The 18,367-nt window shown below is 48.5% G+C and overlaps 1 protein-coding gene across 3 annotated transcripts in view; it reads left to right on the top strand.

Moving 5' to 3' along the window:
- Nucleotides 1-18,367, top strand: part of DMAC2 (distal membrane arm assembly component 2) — a 44,667-nt gene that overhangs the window by 13,611 nt on the left and 12,689 nt on the right. For all 3 annotated transcript variants that reach the window (XM_040405284.1, XM_040405283.1, XM_040405285.1), the window contains exons 4-6: nucleotides 602-741; nucleotides 4,796-4,958; nucleotides 10,149-10,342. In XM_040405284.1, coding sequence (XP_040261218.1) covers nucleotides 602-741; nucleotides 4,796-4,958; nucleotides 10,149-10,308 — 463 coding nt within the window. In that variant the 3' untranslated portion in view covers nucleotides 10,309-10,342. The remainder of the gene's footprint in view (nucleotides 1-601; nucleotides 742-4,795; nucleotides 4,959-10,148; nucleotides 10,343-18,367) is intronic.

The raw sequence follows: 18,367 nt of genomic DNA, 5'->3' as shown, positions 1-18,367 counted from the left end.
CACTCACCATTTCCGCCGCCCAGCGCGCTCCAGCCCGCCCCTCTCCTCTAGATTGACAGCCTTCTTGCCCCTGCGCCGTGTGCTTCTGTATTCCGCACAGGCGCAGTGACTGTTGGACTGCTCCCTGCGCCGTAATCGGCGCAGGCGCAGTGAAGATGCCGGTACAGGGAGACAGTCACTGCGCTTGCGCCGAATACAGAAGCACACGGCGCAGGGGCAAGAAGGCTGTCAATCTAGAGGAGAGGGCCGGGCTGGAGCGCGCTGGGCGGCGGAAATAGTGAGTGGACGGAGCCTCTAGGTGCTGAAAAGACGCCCCCATAGCACCTAGAGGCTCATTTGCATACCAATAAAACTACGTTTTTTAGGGTAACCGCTGCAGAGAAAGGAATTACAATAGCATGGTTAGGTAGAGCAGACACTAGCAGATCGCTAATTAGGTCAAAATGTGGTGGTAGAAACCCTTTAAGGATGGAGTGTATATGTGCCATGATTAGGAGGCAGTCTGGGAGGGCTGGGTGACAGCTCCTCTGTAATAACAGCCATAATGGTTGTCAGTCTGCTTTTTGTGAAATGTCTTGATATCTTCACGTCCTTTTTCCAGGTTCAAAGGTCACACCGAATGGTTTCGGCCAAACCACAAGGGGCGTTACACCTGGGATTTCCTGCAGCACAAAGATGTTCCCGTAGAATGTGTGGACTTGAGTGGAAGCATGGTGACCTACATGGGCCTGGGCAACCTCGGTGAGAGGCAAATTTTTAGCATCTGAACGTAAAGGGGAAAATGTTTCTGGTCACTGAAAGAAAGCGGAGATTTTGAAAATAATTAGGAACTGAAACGCAGAATATATTAGAAAGGTAGAATGTTTTTTCTGAGACTTTTCTACTGATGACCTTTTCTCTGGATAGGTCGGCAGTATCTGATCGGTGGGGGTCCGACACCTGGGACTCCCGCTGATCAGCTGTTTGAGAATCCGCCAGTGCTCACAGTAGTGCGGCTGCCTTCTCCATGCTCGCCAAGCACAGCGCCGTACATTGTATAGTGGTTGTGCTTGGTATCGCAGCTCAGTCCCATTTATGTTAATGGAGCTGATCAGCGCCTAAGTCATGTGACTGATTAACGTGACGTCACTGGCCTAGGAAAAGCAGCGAGAAAGCCGCAGCACTACTGTGAGCGCTGGTGCCTTCACAAATAGCTGATCAGCGGGGGTCCTAGGTGTCAGACCCCCACCGATCATATACTGATGACCTATACTGAGGATAGTTCATCAGTTGTAAAGTCTCGGAAAACCCCTTTAAATGTATTTTTGAATAGTACCATGCTGTACGTCCGTGCATTGCCGGGTGGCGGAGAGCTCCATGGTGAAGGGGGCGCAGCACTACATTAGTGCTGTGGCCCCTTTATTTCCAGGATTATCATAAAGTGATGGCATATACTAGTGATGTGAATACCCCTTTAAACTATTTGCCACATTCTGACCATAGAGCAGTTCAGTTGGGAGTGTGCTTAACCCCTTCTTCACCCATTCAGCCCATATAAGTGCTCCGATGCTCCCCCTTGCCCTGAGCTGCATTGTGCAGGGCAAGGGCTGTTTACCTTTTTACACTGCTAGGTGGAGGCTTCTGCCTAGCAGTGATCCCGGTGACGTCAAAGGCACTAATGGGCAGTCTTTGGCATTGCCTTAGCTTGTTTAGTGCTGGTGACGTCACCAGGCTCACTGCTAGGTGGAAGCCTCCACCTAGCATAACCCAGTACGTCACCGGATCTTAAAGGGCTTCTGTCACCCCACTAAAGTGATTTTTTTTTTTGGGCTAGTTAAATTAGTTATATAGCGATATCTGAAAATATAATAGTGTTCCTTACTTTGATCCAGCAGTTTAGTCAAAAAACGAAGTTTTATCATATGCAAATTCGGTCTCTACCAGCAAGTAGGGCGTCTACTTGCTGGTAGCTGCTGCAGAAATCCGCCCCCTCCTCTTGTTGATTGACAGGGCCAGCCGTGATCTCCTCCTCCGGCCAGCCCTGTCGGCATTTCAAAAATCGCGCGCCCGTGTTGAATCTGCGCAGGCGCTCTGAGATGAGGAGGCTCGTCTCCTCAGAGCTCCCTCAGTGCGCCTGCGCCGATGACATCATCGAAATAGAAGACGTCATCGGCGCAGGCGCACTGAGGGAGTTCTGAGGAGACGAGCCTCCTCATCTCAGAGCGCCTGCGCAGATTCAACACGGGCGCGCGATTTTTGAAATGCCGACAGGGCTGGCCGGAAGAGAAGATCCCGGCTGGCCCTGTCAATCAACAAGAGGAGGGGGCGGATTTCTGCAGCAGCTACCAGCAAGTAGACGCCCTACTTGCTGGTAGAGACCGAATTTGCATATGATAAAACTTCGTTTTTTGACTAAACTGCTGGATCAAAGTAAGGAACACTATTATATTTTCAGATATCGCTATATAACTAATTTAACTAGCCCAAAAAAAAAAAATCACTTTAGTGGGGTGACAGAAACCCTTTAAGAAAAAGCCCTTGCCCTGCGCACAGAGCAAGGGAGAACATTGGAGCATGAAATACTCTGATGCTCAACTCATGGGGGCTGAATGGGGGGAGAAGGGGTTATGTCTGGGTTCAGCTCTGAACCTGGACAACCCCTTTAAATTATTATTAGATTTCCAGTAACAGAATTCTCTGTGCAGTGCCAAAGGGGACCGAGCCTTGATAGAATCCATTAAAGGGGTTTTTCGAGATTGCGATATGGATCTGGTCATCAATATCAGATCTGTGGGGTCCAGCCCCTGGCATCTCCACTGATCAGCTGTTTGAGGAGACGGCGGTGCTCGCAGCTTACCAAGCACAGTGCCGTCTGTTGCCTAGTGGCTGTCCATGGTATTACAGCTCAGTCCCATTCACTTGAAAGGGACTGAATTGGCCTAGGAAGAGCTGATTGTCAGAAGTGCCGGGAATCAGACCCCCACCGAATAGATATTGATGACCTATCCAGGTCATAAATATCAAAATCTCGGATATCCCCTTTAAATCAAAAAATCAGTGGTGATCTTAAACTTCACCATTGTCATCTTCTTATATACAGGGAGTGCAGAATTATTAGGCAAGTTGTATTTTTGAGGATTAATTTTATTATTGAACAACAACCATGTTCTCAATGAACCCAAAAAACTCATTAATATCAAAGCTGAATATTTTTGGAAGTAGTTTTTAGTTTGTTTTTAGTTTTAGCTATTTTAGGGGGATATCTGTGTGTGCAGGTGACTATTACTGTGCATAATTATTAGGCAACTTAACAAAAAACCAATATATACCCATTTCAATTATTTATTTTTACCAGTGAAACCAATATAACATCTCAACATTCACAAATATACATTTCTGACATTCAAAAACAAAACAAAATCAAATCAGTGACCAATATAGCCACCTTTCTTTGCAAGGACACTCAAAAGCCTGCCATCCATGGATTCTGTCAGTGTTTTGATCTGTTCACCATCAACATTGCGTGCAGCAGCAACCACAGCCTCCCAGACACTGTTCAAAGAGGTGTACTGTTTTCCCTCCTTGTAAATCTCACATTTGATGATGGACCACAGGTTCTCAATGGGGTTCAGATCAGGTGAACAAGGAGGCCATGTCATTAGATTTTCTTCTTTTATACCCTTTCTTGCCAGCCACGCTGTAGAGTACTTGGACGCGTGTGATGGAGCATTGTCCTGCATGAAAATCATGTTTTTCTTGAAGGATGCAGACTTCTTCCTGTACCACTGCTTGAAGAAGGTGTCTTCCAGAAACTGGCAGTAGGACTGGGAGTTGAGCTTGACTCCATCCTCAACCCGAAAAGGCCCCACAAGCTCATCTTTGATGATACCAGCCCAAACCAGTACTCCACCTCCACCTTGCTGGCGTCTGAGTCGGACTGGAGCTCTCTGCCCTTTACCAATCCAGCCGCGGGCCCATCCATCTGGCCCATCAAGACTCACTCTCATTTCATCAGTCCATAAAACCTTAGAAAAATCAGTCTTGAGATATTTCTTGGCCCAGTCTTGACGTTTCAGCTTGTGTGTCTTGTTCAGTGGTGGTCGTCTTTCAGCCTTTCTTACCTTGGCCATGTCTCTGAGTATTGCACACCTTGTGCTTTTGGGCACTCCAGTGATGTTGCAGCTCTGAAATATGGCCAAACTGGTGGCAAGTGGCATCTTGGCAGCTGCACGCTTGACTTTTCTCAGTTCATGGGCAGTTATTTTGCGCCTTGGTTTTTCCACACGCTTCTTGCGACCCTGTTGACTATTTTGAATGAAACGCTTGATTGTTCGATGATCACGTTTCAGAAGCTTTGCAATTTTAAGAGTGCTGCATCCCTCTGCAAGATATCTCACTATTTGTGACTTTTCTGAGCCTGTCAAGTCCTTCTTTTGACCCATTTTTCCAAAGGAAAGGAAGTTGCCTAATAATTATGCACACCTGATATAGGGTGTTGATGTCATTAGACCACACCCCTTCTCATTACAGAGATGCACATCACCTAATATGCTTAATTGCTAGTATGTTTTCGAGCCTATACAGCTTGGAGTAAGACAACATGCATAAAGAGGATGATGTGGTCAAAATACTCATTTGCCTAATAATTCTGTACAGGGTGTACATCAGAAGGTCATTTTCACTAGAATCTCCGTTTAGGCTTTTTATTTTTTTTTTTGTGGCCAGAAACATTATTGTAGTCAAAAGGGACCCGAGAGGAGTAGAGGGAATTTTAGGAAAATTGGTTGCTCATGCCTTTTTACTGTCTGATGGACAGATGGACTGCACGAGTTACGGGAGCTGAACCTCAGCCGCTGCGACTACATAGATGACTGGGCTTTGAGTCGACTGCATGTATTTAAGGATTCCCTAGAAGTGCTGTCCTTGGCTGGATGTCATCAAGTGACGGAGCGAGGGTTGGCCACCCTACACCTCCTACAGTGAGTACACCTCCTACAGTGGCAACATTATGGACTAAGGGCGTTCATTCCTCATCATTACCCGCTTGTTCATATGCAGCAAAGAAGATACCAGTGGGGGGCGCCGACGGCTCGCTCAGTCCAGCACATTTGTGGATAAAGTCAGTGGAAGATATGAGTTTCAGCTACTTTTTAAAAAATTTTTTTATTTGGGGTGAATAAAAGCAGCGCGTTTCAACATCGTTCCAGTTTTTTCGTTGGGCGAGAAGATGAAGACATTGGGATGGTGAAGAAACATATTGCTTTTTTTTTACACACCAAATAAAAGGAAGTAGTAATTTGAACTCATAACTGAGTGCTGGACTAAGCAGCGCCCTTCACTGGTGTCCTTTTCGCAGTCTCCCTCTAAACAAGGACTAGAGGAGTTCTCCAGGTGGGGGTGCGACAGACTTCCCGCTCTGACCGCCATTCAAGCCTACCTTCAGCACGACTCCACCAGGTATAAGACCGGCTGAGTTATCAATGGGTATTTGGCCTTTTATGGTTACCATATTACACCAGCAAGCGCCCCCTTGATCGGTAATACATGGGAATGAACAATCGTTACTGCGATCATTTGTTCCCATGCAGTTTCATTGCTTGTCTGCAGCAGTTCCCTGTCTACACAATGCTATGGGCTGCCAACAAATGAGGAATTTTTGGGCCGTTTATCGGGTGATTGGCGGCAGAATTGCAGCAGGCAGTTAGCGGGAACGAGCATTTGTAGGAATGTTCGTAACTGGCCTATGTAAAAAGCTGCTTGCAGTGTGCAGCCATTGAAGCCAACTGCATGGGAGATTTACTGAGCTAAAGGTGCCAGAGCTGTGACCGAGTTTGCACCCAAAAACTGGCGTACATGCCTTGTGCCAGAATTATGCTGTGTTTTAGACACAGGGAGGGAATTTACGAAGATCGGAGTTTCATGCTCTAGTTTTTGTCCACAGGTCTCTTTAGAATTTGTTTCATCTTTGCCTATCCGTGCGCCAGAATATTAAATCTACGCCAGCTATGATCGGGCGTAGGTTTGCACTATTAGGGTGACTGCACGCGATGCAGATTACACGCCGAATAAAACGCAGCATAATACGGCACCAGCAAAGTGACATCAGACGAATCTCATGCACACTTTGCTTTTTTTCTTAGGTGCAGAAATTGACCTGCTGTGCGGATTTTCAAATTTGCAGCATGTCAGTTGTTGTTGCAGTTTTTTTTGGTGTGGGTTTCACCCTTTGCAATGGAAGAGTGAGATCTGCGGCAAAACTGCAACAAATCTGCAACAAAAAACTGCACCAAAACAGCGTTAAATAGCGTGGATTTATGTGCGTTTTCTGTTGGTTTTTTGTAGTTTTTGTGCAGATTTTCACCATTAGGCTACCTACACATGGATGTGGGCTGTTTGCACAAATATCCAGTTGCACACCAAAAATCGTATGCTTTACTTGCGCGATTTGATGTGGTTTCACCACAGGTCTCACCCTTATATTGAAAAGGGTAAAATCCGCAGATTTCAAAATCCACATGGAAGGTCCAATAGTACATGAGATTTGTCTAGTCTCATGCACTTTGCTGGTCCAGTAGAGGTTTTATTACACTGGCCGATGGTCTGCCAGGTCATTGGTCATTCGTGATTTTTAAACATGCTTAAAAATCATTGTTTGCCGGCTGCAGATTGTGCTGTCTAATGTCGATCTGCTGCCGGCAAACAACGAATGGCTTTAACAATCGCTCCTCCTCCTACTGTGGAGGAGATCGCTGGATGTAATAGCAGTGCTCTCCTCCACCAATAAGCAGGCGATTGCCAGGAAAGAATGCTTCCTTCCCGACAATCGCCTGCAAAATCTTTTAATGCAATGCAGCCCTATGAGGTCCTGTAAGAATCTGTGCAGAAAAAACATGTTGTAAGTCTACTTTCACACTGGCGTTTTGGCTTTCCGTTTGTGAGATCCATTCAGGGATCTCACAAGCGGTCCAAAACGGATCAGTTTTGCCCTAATGCATTCTGAATGGATAAGGATCCGCTCAGGATGCATCAGTTTGCCTCCGTTCAGTCACCATCCCACTCTGGAGGCGGACACCAAAACGCTGCTTGCAACGTTTTGCTGTCCGCCTGACGAAGCGGAGCCAAATGGATCCGTCCTGGCACACAATGTAAGTCAATGGGGACGGATCCGTTTTCTCTGACACAATCTGGCACAATAGAAAACGGATCCGTCCCCCATTGACTTTCAATGGTGTTCAAGACGGATCCGTCATGGCTATAGAAGACATAATACAACCGGATCCGTTCAAGATGGATGCATGCGGTTGTATTATTGTAATGGAAGCGTTTTTGCAGATCCATGACGGATCCGCAAAAAAACGCTAGTGTAAAAGTAGCCTAATCTGCAACGTGTGCAGGCAGCCTTAACTACACCAGTTTCTGCCAGGCCATGGGAAGCCACGTCCCTCTCGTTAAACCATGTGTACTTTTTCCAAAAATATGTCCAGATTGGGCATATGGCTTGTGCCACAGTTTGCGACTTTTGAAAGCCAGTTTGCTGGTTTGCAAAAGACGCACTTTTTTGCATGAGATTGTGTGACTTTTTTCAACTTGACATCGAATTCTTTTTAAAAATAAAAAGGGATCTTACAGCTCCAAAACACCCCCAACCTAGAGTAAGCGGCGTGTGGTGTAAGTGATGCCGAGTCCAGGTATGTCATTTTTATCTTCATGGTCTCTTACATTCTGACGCTGTGATCTGACAAATCAGCAGTACAATGCATTGAGTGGACTCCTCTTTGAGTCCTCTCCATTAGGTGTGTGCGCTCAGGAGTCCTCAATGCATTTTACTTCTGGTTTGTTGAAACATAAAAGGACATAATTGGATTCGGCGTCACTTACACTATACACCACTAACTCTAGTTCGGGGGCTGACAGATTCCATTTAATGGGAGGAGGCAGGGCCTCCCTCAGTCTGACAGGTTTGCTGGCATAGATTTGCTTTACTGGTGCACAGACTGCAAGAAGATGCACCAGATTTAGGGTCCATTCACACGTCCGCAAGTGTCTTGCGGACCGCACATGGCCGGCACCATGATAGAAATGACTATTCTTGTCCATGGCCGCGGACAAGAATAGGACATGCTCTATCTTTTTTGCAGGGCCGCGGAACGGAACTACGGATGTGCTGTCCGCATCTTTTGCGTCCCCAATGAAATGAATGGGTCTGCACCCGGATGCGGACTCATTCACGCGGACGTGTGAATGGACCCTTTTTAGAGGCTCCTCTTCAGCACGCTTCTTCTGAAGGCTGGCATATGAAACACCAGACTTAATAAATTCCCCATGTTTTGCGCCTCTCTAGACGGATTTGTATGGTGCCCAGTTTTGGTGCAGAATACCTTCTAGAGCAGGCATGCTCAACCTGCAGCCCTCCAGCTGTTGCAAAACTACAACTCCCAGCATGCCCGAACGGCCTACAGCTATCAGCCTACAGCAGGGCATTGTGGGAGTTGTAGGTTGAGCATGCCCGTTCTAAAGTAAGCCAACCAAGAGAAACATGTCTAGAAAGATATGCCAGCTCTATGCCACTGTAATAAATGTGCCGCATCCTCCGCTCAGTTTAGTCTTAACCCCCGTAACTATCCATCCGTTTTACCACAAATTGGCATACAGTAACATCCATCTCTTATGCCCGCGCCATCCATAGCAGGTGCCAGCTATTACATGCAGCTGACATCCCACTGCAACTGCTAAGATCGGCGATGGCTCCCGTCTTGGCAATTTAGCCCCATAGATGCCACAGTCCATAGTGACCTCGGCATCTAAAGGGGCACTGTTACCTCCATCCTCACCCTGCAACATGATCGAGTGGCGCTCATAGCAGCGGGTGACCTAATGAAGGCCCCCACGTACACCATCTTTGTAGACCCTGCCAGGGTCTAATAGGATGTCTGTGAGATTTAGGGCTCACGCACACCACTGTATGTTTGTTCTGCATCCGATCCATTCATTTCAGTGGGACCGTAAAAGATGTGGACTGTACAAAAGAAAGTCCTGGCTAACGGAAACCAGAAGGATTGGTATTGCTGAAAATTGCACCGCCTTGTAGAATAAAGGTAACATATTGGGGAGATTCATCAAAATTGGCGTAAACGAGAATTGGCTTAGTTGCCCATAGCAACCAATCAGCCTCTGCCTTTCATTTTCCATAGGAGCTCTGAAAGATGAAAAGATCAAGTTGATTGGTTGCTGTGGGCAACTCGGCCAGCTTTCCTTAGCATCAGTTTTGATAAATCTACCCCATTATTTATTCCGGTGAACAGCGCAAAATTTTAAGCCTAAAAAACTATTGGCTGGTAAAAAGCGAGTCTCGCCTGGCCTGTGCATCTCATATTGTGCTCCCTCACTGCCGAGCCTCTCTCATTAGTTCCCAGCTACACCCTCCTATCACTGACGCTAAGCATGGGAGACCAGCGAGGGGAAGCTGGCCTACGGGTCGTAACATTAGGCAGCGGGCTATAAACTTCACATTTTGGGCAAGTAACTGCTGATTGATTTCTGTGGGAAACTGCCGAAAATTTCAGTTTGCCTGATTTTTCTCTCCATCGACATGATCTGCCGAGGAAAGTCAGAAGCCCCCCCCCCAATACACGTCTAATCTGCTGGCTCGCAAAACGGATAGAACGTGTCCTATTTTTGTCAGTATTTTTGCCGGAAGAAAAAAAGACGGCATGTACACGTCCTATATCCACGTTTTGTGGATCCGTGATTAGCGGCGGTGTGCATGAGGCCTTAGATTGGACGTCATATGTATTTTGTGGATCCGTGTTTTGCAGACCGCAAAATACATAGGGTTGTATGAATGCATCATAAGATTGATAGCGGGGGGGGGATGTTGGGTTTGATAGTGCCTCGATGTACTCAGAAGACATTCACTACCTGATACCTGAAATGGTTGTATGAGGTTAGAATACCCCTTTTGTCTCTGGATCGTGTCTGGCATTGCAGCTAACCACCTTTCACTAGGATAGAGCTGAACTGCAATTCCAGGCACAACCATTGGACAGGAGTGGCGCTGTTTCTAGGATAAAAAGCAGACCCTTTTTGCCTAACCTTGTACAATGATGTACATGTCCATGGTCAGCTCACATCTACTATTGGCGTGGCCTAACCTGCAGTACTTTCCCCAGGAACCTGAAGCATTTGGATCTGTCGGACCTCCCATCCGTCAACAATAAGGGATTGGTGCTGATCCTCCTGGAGGAGGTCTTGCCGGGCTGTGAGATTGTGGGCATTGATTATACAGATGGGCTGCATACAGACGAGGTTCGGCCGGCTCAGAAGACATGAAATGAGCCGTGGGATGGCGAATCTGCCGGCTAAGGTGAGTAGAGCCGCCATTACTGCTCTGACATTTCAGTCCATGTTCAGCTCCGAACCCCCTTATTACAGTCCATGTGTGGATCTAATTTACACCAGAGGTGAGGAAAGCTTGTAAATGGGGTTTACAGGTTTGGATGACCCCTTTAACATGAAGACGTGATTTAAACAATAGGTCATTTTCTACTGACCCCTTCCTGACATAATAGTACGTAATAGCGGCAGATGACTTCCCACCATTTGATGTACTATTACGTCATGCCACTCTGGTGCCCGCCCTATCAGTGTGGGGGCCTGGCAGTCACTGATAGCCGGTCTCCTGCTGTATCCACTGGCATCGCTGTGAAAGCTGATGCCGGCGGATAAACCCTTTTATATGCCGCGGTCAGCGCTGAGGTGTTTTTCAGCAGGTGAGGGTTCCTATCGGGTCCCCGCTCTGTGGTGACGGGGACCCGATGGGTGAGAAGGCAGCCCGATGCCTTGCAGAGGTATCGGGACCTGCCTTCTACGGAGGCCGAGGAGATCCAGCCCCAGGCTCGTCTCCTAGGCAACCTGTTAGTGCACTACTCTGTGTAATACACTAACAGGCAATGCATTACAATACAGATGTATTGTAATGCATTGCAGAGGGGATCAGACCCCTAAAATTTGAAGTCCCAGAGTGGGACAGAAATAAAGTTAAAAAAAAAGTGTTTTTAATAAAAAAAGAAAAAAACGCCTCTTTCCCCTGATTTTATAATAAAAAATAGAAAAAAAAAAAAACACATACTAGTTATCGCCGCGTCCGTAATGACCAGCTATATAAATATATCACATGACCTAACTCCTCAGATGAACACCTTAAAAAAAAAAAATAATAATCTGTGCCAAAAAGCAAATTTTTTTTTTGTCACCTTACATCACAAAAAGTGTAATACCAAGTGATCAAAAATTCCAAAATAAAACCAATCAAACAGTCAGTTCATCCTGCAAATAACAAGCCCTACATAAGACAGTCGCACCAAAAAATATATATATATATGGCTCAGAATATGGAGACACAAAAAAAAGGTTTTTTTTCAAAAATGCTTTATTATGTAAAACTGTAAAAAAAAACTGTGGACCTGACAATATCAAATATGTCTACTTTTTTTTTTACAGTTTTACATAAAGCATTTTTGAAAAAAATAAAAAAAAATTTAGTGTCTCCATATTCTGAGAGCCATAGTTTTTTGCTATAAAAATAGCACATGATCTAACCTGTCAGATGAGCATTGTAAAAAAATAAAAACGGTGCCAGAACAGCCATTTTTCTCGCTCGTATCATTGGGGAACACAGGACCGTGGGTGTAGCTGCTGCTGGGAGGCAACACGGCTAAAAAGTGTTAGCTCCTCCCGCCGGCTATATCCCCTCCAGCCTAGAGAGAGCATATCCGTTTTTAGCTTAGTGTCGTAGGAAGCAGACCTCCCTGCTCTGCAGAATGTATTCTGCTATTTTTTATTTTTTGTTTATTTCGATTCCTTTTCAGGCTGGGGGAACAGGGCCGCCTGGCCTCCCTGTTCTCCCGGGGACCATGGCCTGGGTTGGCTTCTCTCCTAGTCCAGCTACCCCAAGAAGAAAAAGAGGACCAGGGCAGCCTCGCTCCTCTGCTTCCCGCCAGCCAAGGGGTCACCTGGATCCGGCCCTCCCTCCTTGCCAGCTTCCTGCCACTTCGGTGCCAGCAGCTGAAGAGGTGACCCTGCTGCACCCATCGAGGGAGGGTGAACAAAAGAGGAGGAAGATGGGGTGAGTAGGCTGGATTGGGTGAGTATTCTCCCCCTATTCCCCACTGCCCTCTCCCATCCTTCCCTTTTTCCCTCCCTGGGGCCCAAATGTCCTCCTCCCTTGGGGTTTGGCCCTGGCTCTGGGGGTCTTGGGGTGGCATCTCCTTCTGGTGGCCGCCCAGAAGTGTCGTTACTGTTTGGGCCTACCCCAGTCGGTGGCCTTTACAGTCCCCGCGTGCCTTGGACCCTTTTTTCTTCTCCTCTGGCTGGTCTCCCCTTAGTTTTCAGCCGTCCGGAAGTGCTTCGCGGACGGCTGCCGCAACTAATTTAGCTCCCGGCTTCTTTTGTCGCTTACCCCGGTTTGCGGGCGTCCTGGCCCCCCGCGTGCCTCGGGCTCGTTTTCCTCCTCCTCTAGTGGGGTCTCCGGTTTGTGCCTTTTCTTTCAGGCAGCCTCCGCTCCTCCCATTCTGTTTTCGTCAACCGGAAGTGCGTCGCGGCCGGCCGCTGCCGCAACTAATTTAGCCCCGGTCTCGGGACGTTTAGCAGTCCCACATTTCCGACGAATGGGTACTTGAGATAGTAACCTCGGGTTACAAGATCGAGTTGGCCTCCATCCCGCCGGACCGATTCTTCCTTTCCCAGCTGCTCAGAGACCTGGTTCGGGCCACCGCCTTTTTTCAGGCATTACAGTCCCTTCTCGCCCGTGGAGTGATCTCTCTGGAACGGGGCGAGTTCCTTTCCTCGGTGGACATTCAGGATGCGTACCTTCACATTCCCATTGCTCCCGCGCACCAGCGTTTTCTTCGCTTTGCGGTGGAGTCTCTCCACTATCAGTTCGTGGCTCTACCCTTAGACATAGCTACAGCACCGCAAGTGTTTACGAAGGTGCTCGCTCCTCTCCTCGCCCTTCTCCGTTCCATGGGCATCTCGCTGTTCCCCTATCTGGACGACATCCTCGTCAAGGCTGAGACCTTTGGTTAGAACGAGGACAGTTTACTCATCACCCTGGACACCCTGCCACCTTTCGGCTGGCTGATGAACTTCCAGAAGTCCCCACTGCATCCCAGCAGGCGGATTACTTTCCTCAGCATGATCCTCGACACGGCCGCGGCGACAGTCTGCCTTCGCTCGGACAAGCGGTTATCTCTTCAGCGGTCGGTTCGTCTTCTCCTCCGGCGCAGACGTCCGTCTATCCGGTTTTGCATGCGAGTGTTGGGAACAATGGTCTCTTCCTTCGAGGCACTTCCGTTCGTGCAATTTCACACGTCCTCTCCAGCGGGCAATCTTGTCGTCCTGGGACAAGACACCAAGTTCCTTGGACCATACCATCGCCCTTCCTACTCAGGTGCGGTTGGACCTCAGGTGGTGGCTCTCGACTCAAACCTTTCTCCCAGTCTCATGGTCGGTCATCGCCACTGATGCCAGCCTCCTCGGTTTGGGAGGAATCTTCCCACCTCGGACAGTCCAAGGCAAACGGTCTCTGTTGGAATCTAGACTGCCCATCAACATCCTGGAACTTCAGGCCATTTATTTGTCCCTGCTTCATTGGACTCCTCTCCTGAGGTGACTGCCGGTCCGGATCCAGTCATACGCCACCGCTGTGGCATTGTCTATCAACCACCAGGGGGGAACCCGCAGTCGGGCGGTGATGACTGAGTCGGACAAAATTCTAAAGTGGGCGGAGGAAAATGTACCAGCGCTATCGGCAGTCTAAATTCCAGGAGTGGAGAATCGGACGGCGGACTTCCTCAACTGGAAGACTGTGGACCCGGGCTGCACCCAGAGGTGTTTGACGCCATCTGTCTCCATTGGGGCCGTCCGGACATGGATCTGATGGCATCCAGGATCAACCACAAGCTTTCCACCTTCATGTCGCGGACAAGAGATCCCCGGGCATGAGCAGTAGACGTGCTGGTGGCTTTTCCCTCCTGTATGTCTTCCTCCCCTCTCCTACCCTGGGTACTTCGCAGGATCAAGAGGGAGGGCATCTAGACGATTCTCATCGCCCCGGATTGGCTGCGCCGAGCCTGGCACACCGATCTCATCCTTCTTCTAGGAGACGCTCCGTGGCCGCTTCCGCTCAGGGACGACCTTCTCTCTCAGGGACCCGTCTTCCATCAGCATTTAGAATCGCTACATTTGACGGCGTGGCTATTGAAACTGCCATTCTGAAGTGGCGGGGTTTCTTTGATGGAGTAATTTGAACCATGATTAAGGCCAGGAAGCCGACGTCGTCCAAGATATATCACAGGACTTGGAAGTCTATCCTGCACTTCTGGGCGGACCATCGCCTCCCTCCGCTCCGTTTCTCCCTTCCCACAATCCTCTCCTTTTTGCAAATGGGGCTGGATTTGGGTCTTGGTCTTAGTTCCTTTAAAGGGGCAGATGTCGGTGGTTGCAATCTTTTTTCAGCGACCTCTAGTGCAAAAGGCCCCAGTTAAGACCTTTCTCCAAGGGTTGTCTCACACTGTCCCTCCTTATCGCCCCCCTTTATCCTTTTGGGATTTGAACCTTGTGCTTGGTTTTCTCTAATCGGCTCTCTTCAAGCCTCTGGACACGGTTTCTTTCCGCCTTCTTTCCTGGATTGTGGCCTTTCTGGTAGCGGTCACCTCCATCAGGCACGTGTCGGAATTGGCGGCGCTCTCCTGTATGGAGCCCTTTCTTATTCTGCACCAAGATAAGGCAGTGCATCGCCCCGTTGCTTTCTTTCTTCCGAAGGTAGTCTCCCTTCATTTTGTCCCTCGCCTTCACATCCTAAGGAACGGGCCCTCCACCAGCTGGACGTGGTTCGTGCCCTGCGGATTTATTTATCCACTTCAGAGTCGTTTCGGCGTACCGGCTCACTGTTCGTTATTCCTGAGGGTCCTCGCAAGGGTTTGGCAGCCTCCAAAGGAACAATTGCCAGGTGGATACGCTTGGCCATTGCCGAGGTGTATCACTCTCGGGCCAAGGCTCCGCCCCTCTGTATCATGGCTCATTTGACCAGGGCGGTAGGCGTTTCTTGTGCCCATTTCCACCAGGCTTCCGCTTTACAGTTGTGTAAAGCTGCAACCTGGTTTTCCTTGCACACGTTCACCAAGTTCTACCAGGTGCATACCTTTGCATCAGCAGATGCCGCTCTGGGCTGCAAAGTCTTGCGGGCTGTGGTGTCTTAGACTCCCGCAGCTGTGACTTCCATGGGAGTGTGGTTTCTCCCTCCCGTGGACTGCTTTGGGACATCCCACGGTCCTGTGTCCCCCAATGATACAAGCGAGAAAACAAGATTTCTGTGGACTCGCCTGTAAAATCTCTTTCTCGCTGAGTTGAACTCAGCAAGATAAATTTTACAGGGGAGTCCACAAAAATCTCGTTTTTGGTTACCTTGCCTCACAAAAAGTTTAATATAGCGATCAAAATCATATGTATTCCAAAATATCACTAAAACAGTCACCTTATCCTGTAGTTTCCAAAATGTGGTCACTTTTTGGGAGTTTCTACTGTAGGGTGCATCAAAATTGGCTTCAAGTGGGAGATGGTGCCTAAAAATCAATCCAGCAAAACCTGCCTTCCAAAAACCATGCAGCGCTTCTTTTCTTCTGCGCCCTGCTGTGTGCCCATACAGCAGTTTACCACCACATGTGGGGTGTTTCTGTAAACCGCAGAATCAGGGTAATAGATATTGAGTTTTGTTTGGCTTTTAGGCCTCCTGCACACGAACGTATTTTTTTGCTGTCCGCAAAAACGAGTCCCGTTTTTCCGTGATCCGTGACCGTTTTTTCGTCCGTGGGTCTTCCTTGATTTTTGGAGGATCCACGGACATGAAAAAAAAGTCGTTTTGGTGTCCGCCTGGCCGTGCGGAGCCAAACGGATCCGTCCTGAATTACAATGCAAGTCAATGGGGACGGATCCGTTTGACGTTGACACAATATGGTGCAATTTCAAATGGATCCGTCCCCCATTGACTTTCAATGTAAAGTCAGGAGTTAATATACCATCGGATCGGAGTTCTCTCCAATCTGATGGTATATTTTAACTTGAAGCGTCCCCATCACCATGGGAACGCCTCTATGTTAGAATATACCGTCGGATTTGAGTTACATCGTGAAACTCAAATCCGACAGTATATTCTAACACAGAGGCGTTCCCATGGTGATGGGGACGCTTCAGGTTAGAATATACAAAAATAACTGTGTACATGACTGCCCCCTGCTGCCTGGCAGGTGCTGGCAGGTGCTGCCAGGCAGCAGGGGGCAGCCCCCCTCCCCCTGTAGTTAACTTATTGGTGGCCAGTGGCCCCCCCCCTCCCCTGTAGTTAACTCATTGGTGGCCAGTGCGGCCGGCCCCCCCTCCCCTGTAGTTAACTCATTGGTGGCCAGTGGCCCCCCCCCTCCCTAGTAGTTAACTCGTTGGTGGCCAGTGGGCCTTCTCCCCTCCCTCCCCCTCCTAATTAAAATCTCCCCCCTATCATTGGTGGCAGCGGAGTGTACCGATCGGAGTCCCAGTTTAATCGCTGGGGCTCCGATCGGTAACCATGGCAACCAGGACGCTACTGCAGTCCCGGTTGCCATGGTTACTTAGCAATTTGTAGAACCATTATACTTACCTGCGAGCTGCGATGTTTGCGTCCGGCCGGGAGCTCCTCCTACTGGTAAGTGACAGGTCCGGCCGAGAGCTCCTCCTACTGGTAAGTGACAGGTCATGTCACTTACCAGTAGGAGGAGCTCCCGGCCGGACCTGTCACTTACCAGTAGGAGGAGCTCCCGGCCGGACGCAAACATCGCAGCTCGCAGGTAAGTATAATGGTTCTACAAATTGCTAAGTAACCATGGCAACCGGGACTGCAGTAGCGTCCTGGTTGCCATGGTTACCGATCGGAGCCCCAGCGATTAAACTGGGACTCCGATCGGTACACTCCGCTGCCACCAATGATAGGGGGGAGATTTTAATTAGGAGGGGGAGGGAGGGGAGAAGGCCCACTGGCCACCAACAAGTTAACTACTGGGGAGGGGGGGGGCCCACTGGCCACCAATGAGTTAACTACAGGGGAGGGAGGGGGGGGGGGCGGCCACACTGGCCACCAATGTGTTAACTACAGGGGGGGGGGGGCTGCCCCCTGCTGCCTGGCAGCACCTGCCAGGCAGCAGGGGGCAGTCATGTACACAGTTATTTTTGTATATTCTAACCTGAAGCATCCCCATCACCATGGGAACGCCTCTGTGTTAGAATATACTGTCGGTTCTGAGTTTTCACGAAGTGAAAACTCAGCTATGAAAAAGCTTTGATGCAGACGGATCTTCGGATCCGTATGTATAAAAACTAACCTACGGCCACAGATAACGGACACAGATGCCAATCTTGTGTGCATCCGTGTTCTTTCACGGACCCATTGACTTGAATGGGTCCGTGAACCGTTGGCCGTGAAAAAAATAGGATGGCTGCAAAACGGTGCATTTTCCGATTCCGGAAAACGGCACAACGGCCACGGGTGCACACAACAGTCGTGTGCATGAGGCCTTAACCGTTGATGTGTTACAGAAAAAAATGGATTAAATGGAAAATCTGCCAAAAAAGTGAAATTTAGAAATTCCATCTCCATTTTTCTTTAATTAGCAATTAAGTTTTTAAAATCGTTTTTGAATAACTTGAGGCAGGTAGTTTCTAAAATGGGGTCATTTATGGGTGGTTTCTACTATGTAATCCCCACAAAGTGACTTCATAACTGAACTGGTCCTTAAAAAGTGGGTTTTGGAAATTTTATAAAAATTTTTACAATTTCAAAATGATGCCAACATAAAGTAGACATATAGGGAATGTTAACCACTTCCCGACCGCCCATTGACTATAAACCTCCTTGGGCGGTCGGTTGATCTCTGAATGGACGTTCTGGAACGTCCATTCAGAGATCGCAGCTGCAGGCTAATCGTGCAGCTGCAGATCGGGTTGCCCGCGGTCAGTGACAGCAGGGCAACCCTTAAGGCCCCTTTCACACGGGCGAGTATTCCGCGCGGATGCGATGCGTGAGTTGAATGCATTGCACCCGCACTGAATACCGACCCATTCATTTCTATGGGGCTGTTCACATGAGCGGTGATTTTCACGCATCACTTGTGCGTTGCGTGAAAATCGCAGCATGCTCTATATTCTGAGTTTTTCACGCAACGCAGGCCCCATAGAAGTGAATGGGGTTGCGTGAAAATCGCAAGCATCCGCAAGCAAGTGCGGATGCGGTGCGATTTTCACGCATGGTTGCTAGGTGACAGTCTATTCACTGTATTATTTTCCCTTATAACATGGTTATAAGGGAAAA

The sequence above is a fragment of the Bufo bufo genome, chromosome 8 (assembly GCF_905171765.1).
Source record: "Bufo bufo chromosome 8, aBufBuf1.1, whole genome shotgun sequence".
Classification (NCBI taxonomy): domain Eukaryota; kingdom Metazoa; phylum Chordata; class Amphibia; order Anura; family Bufonidae; genus Bufo; species Bufo bufo.
This window is presented reverse-complemented; position numbering and strand designations above follow the sequence as displayed.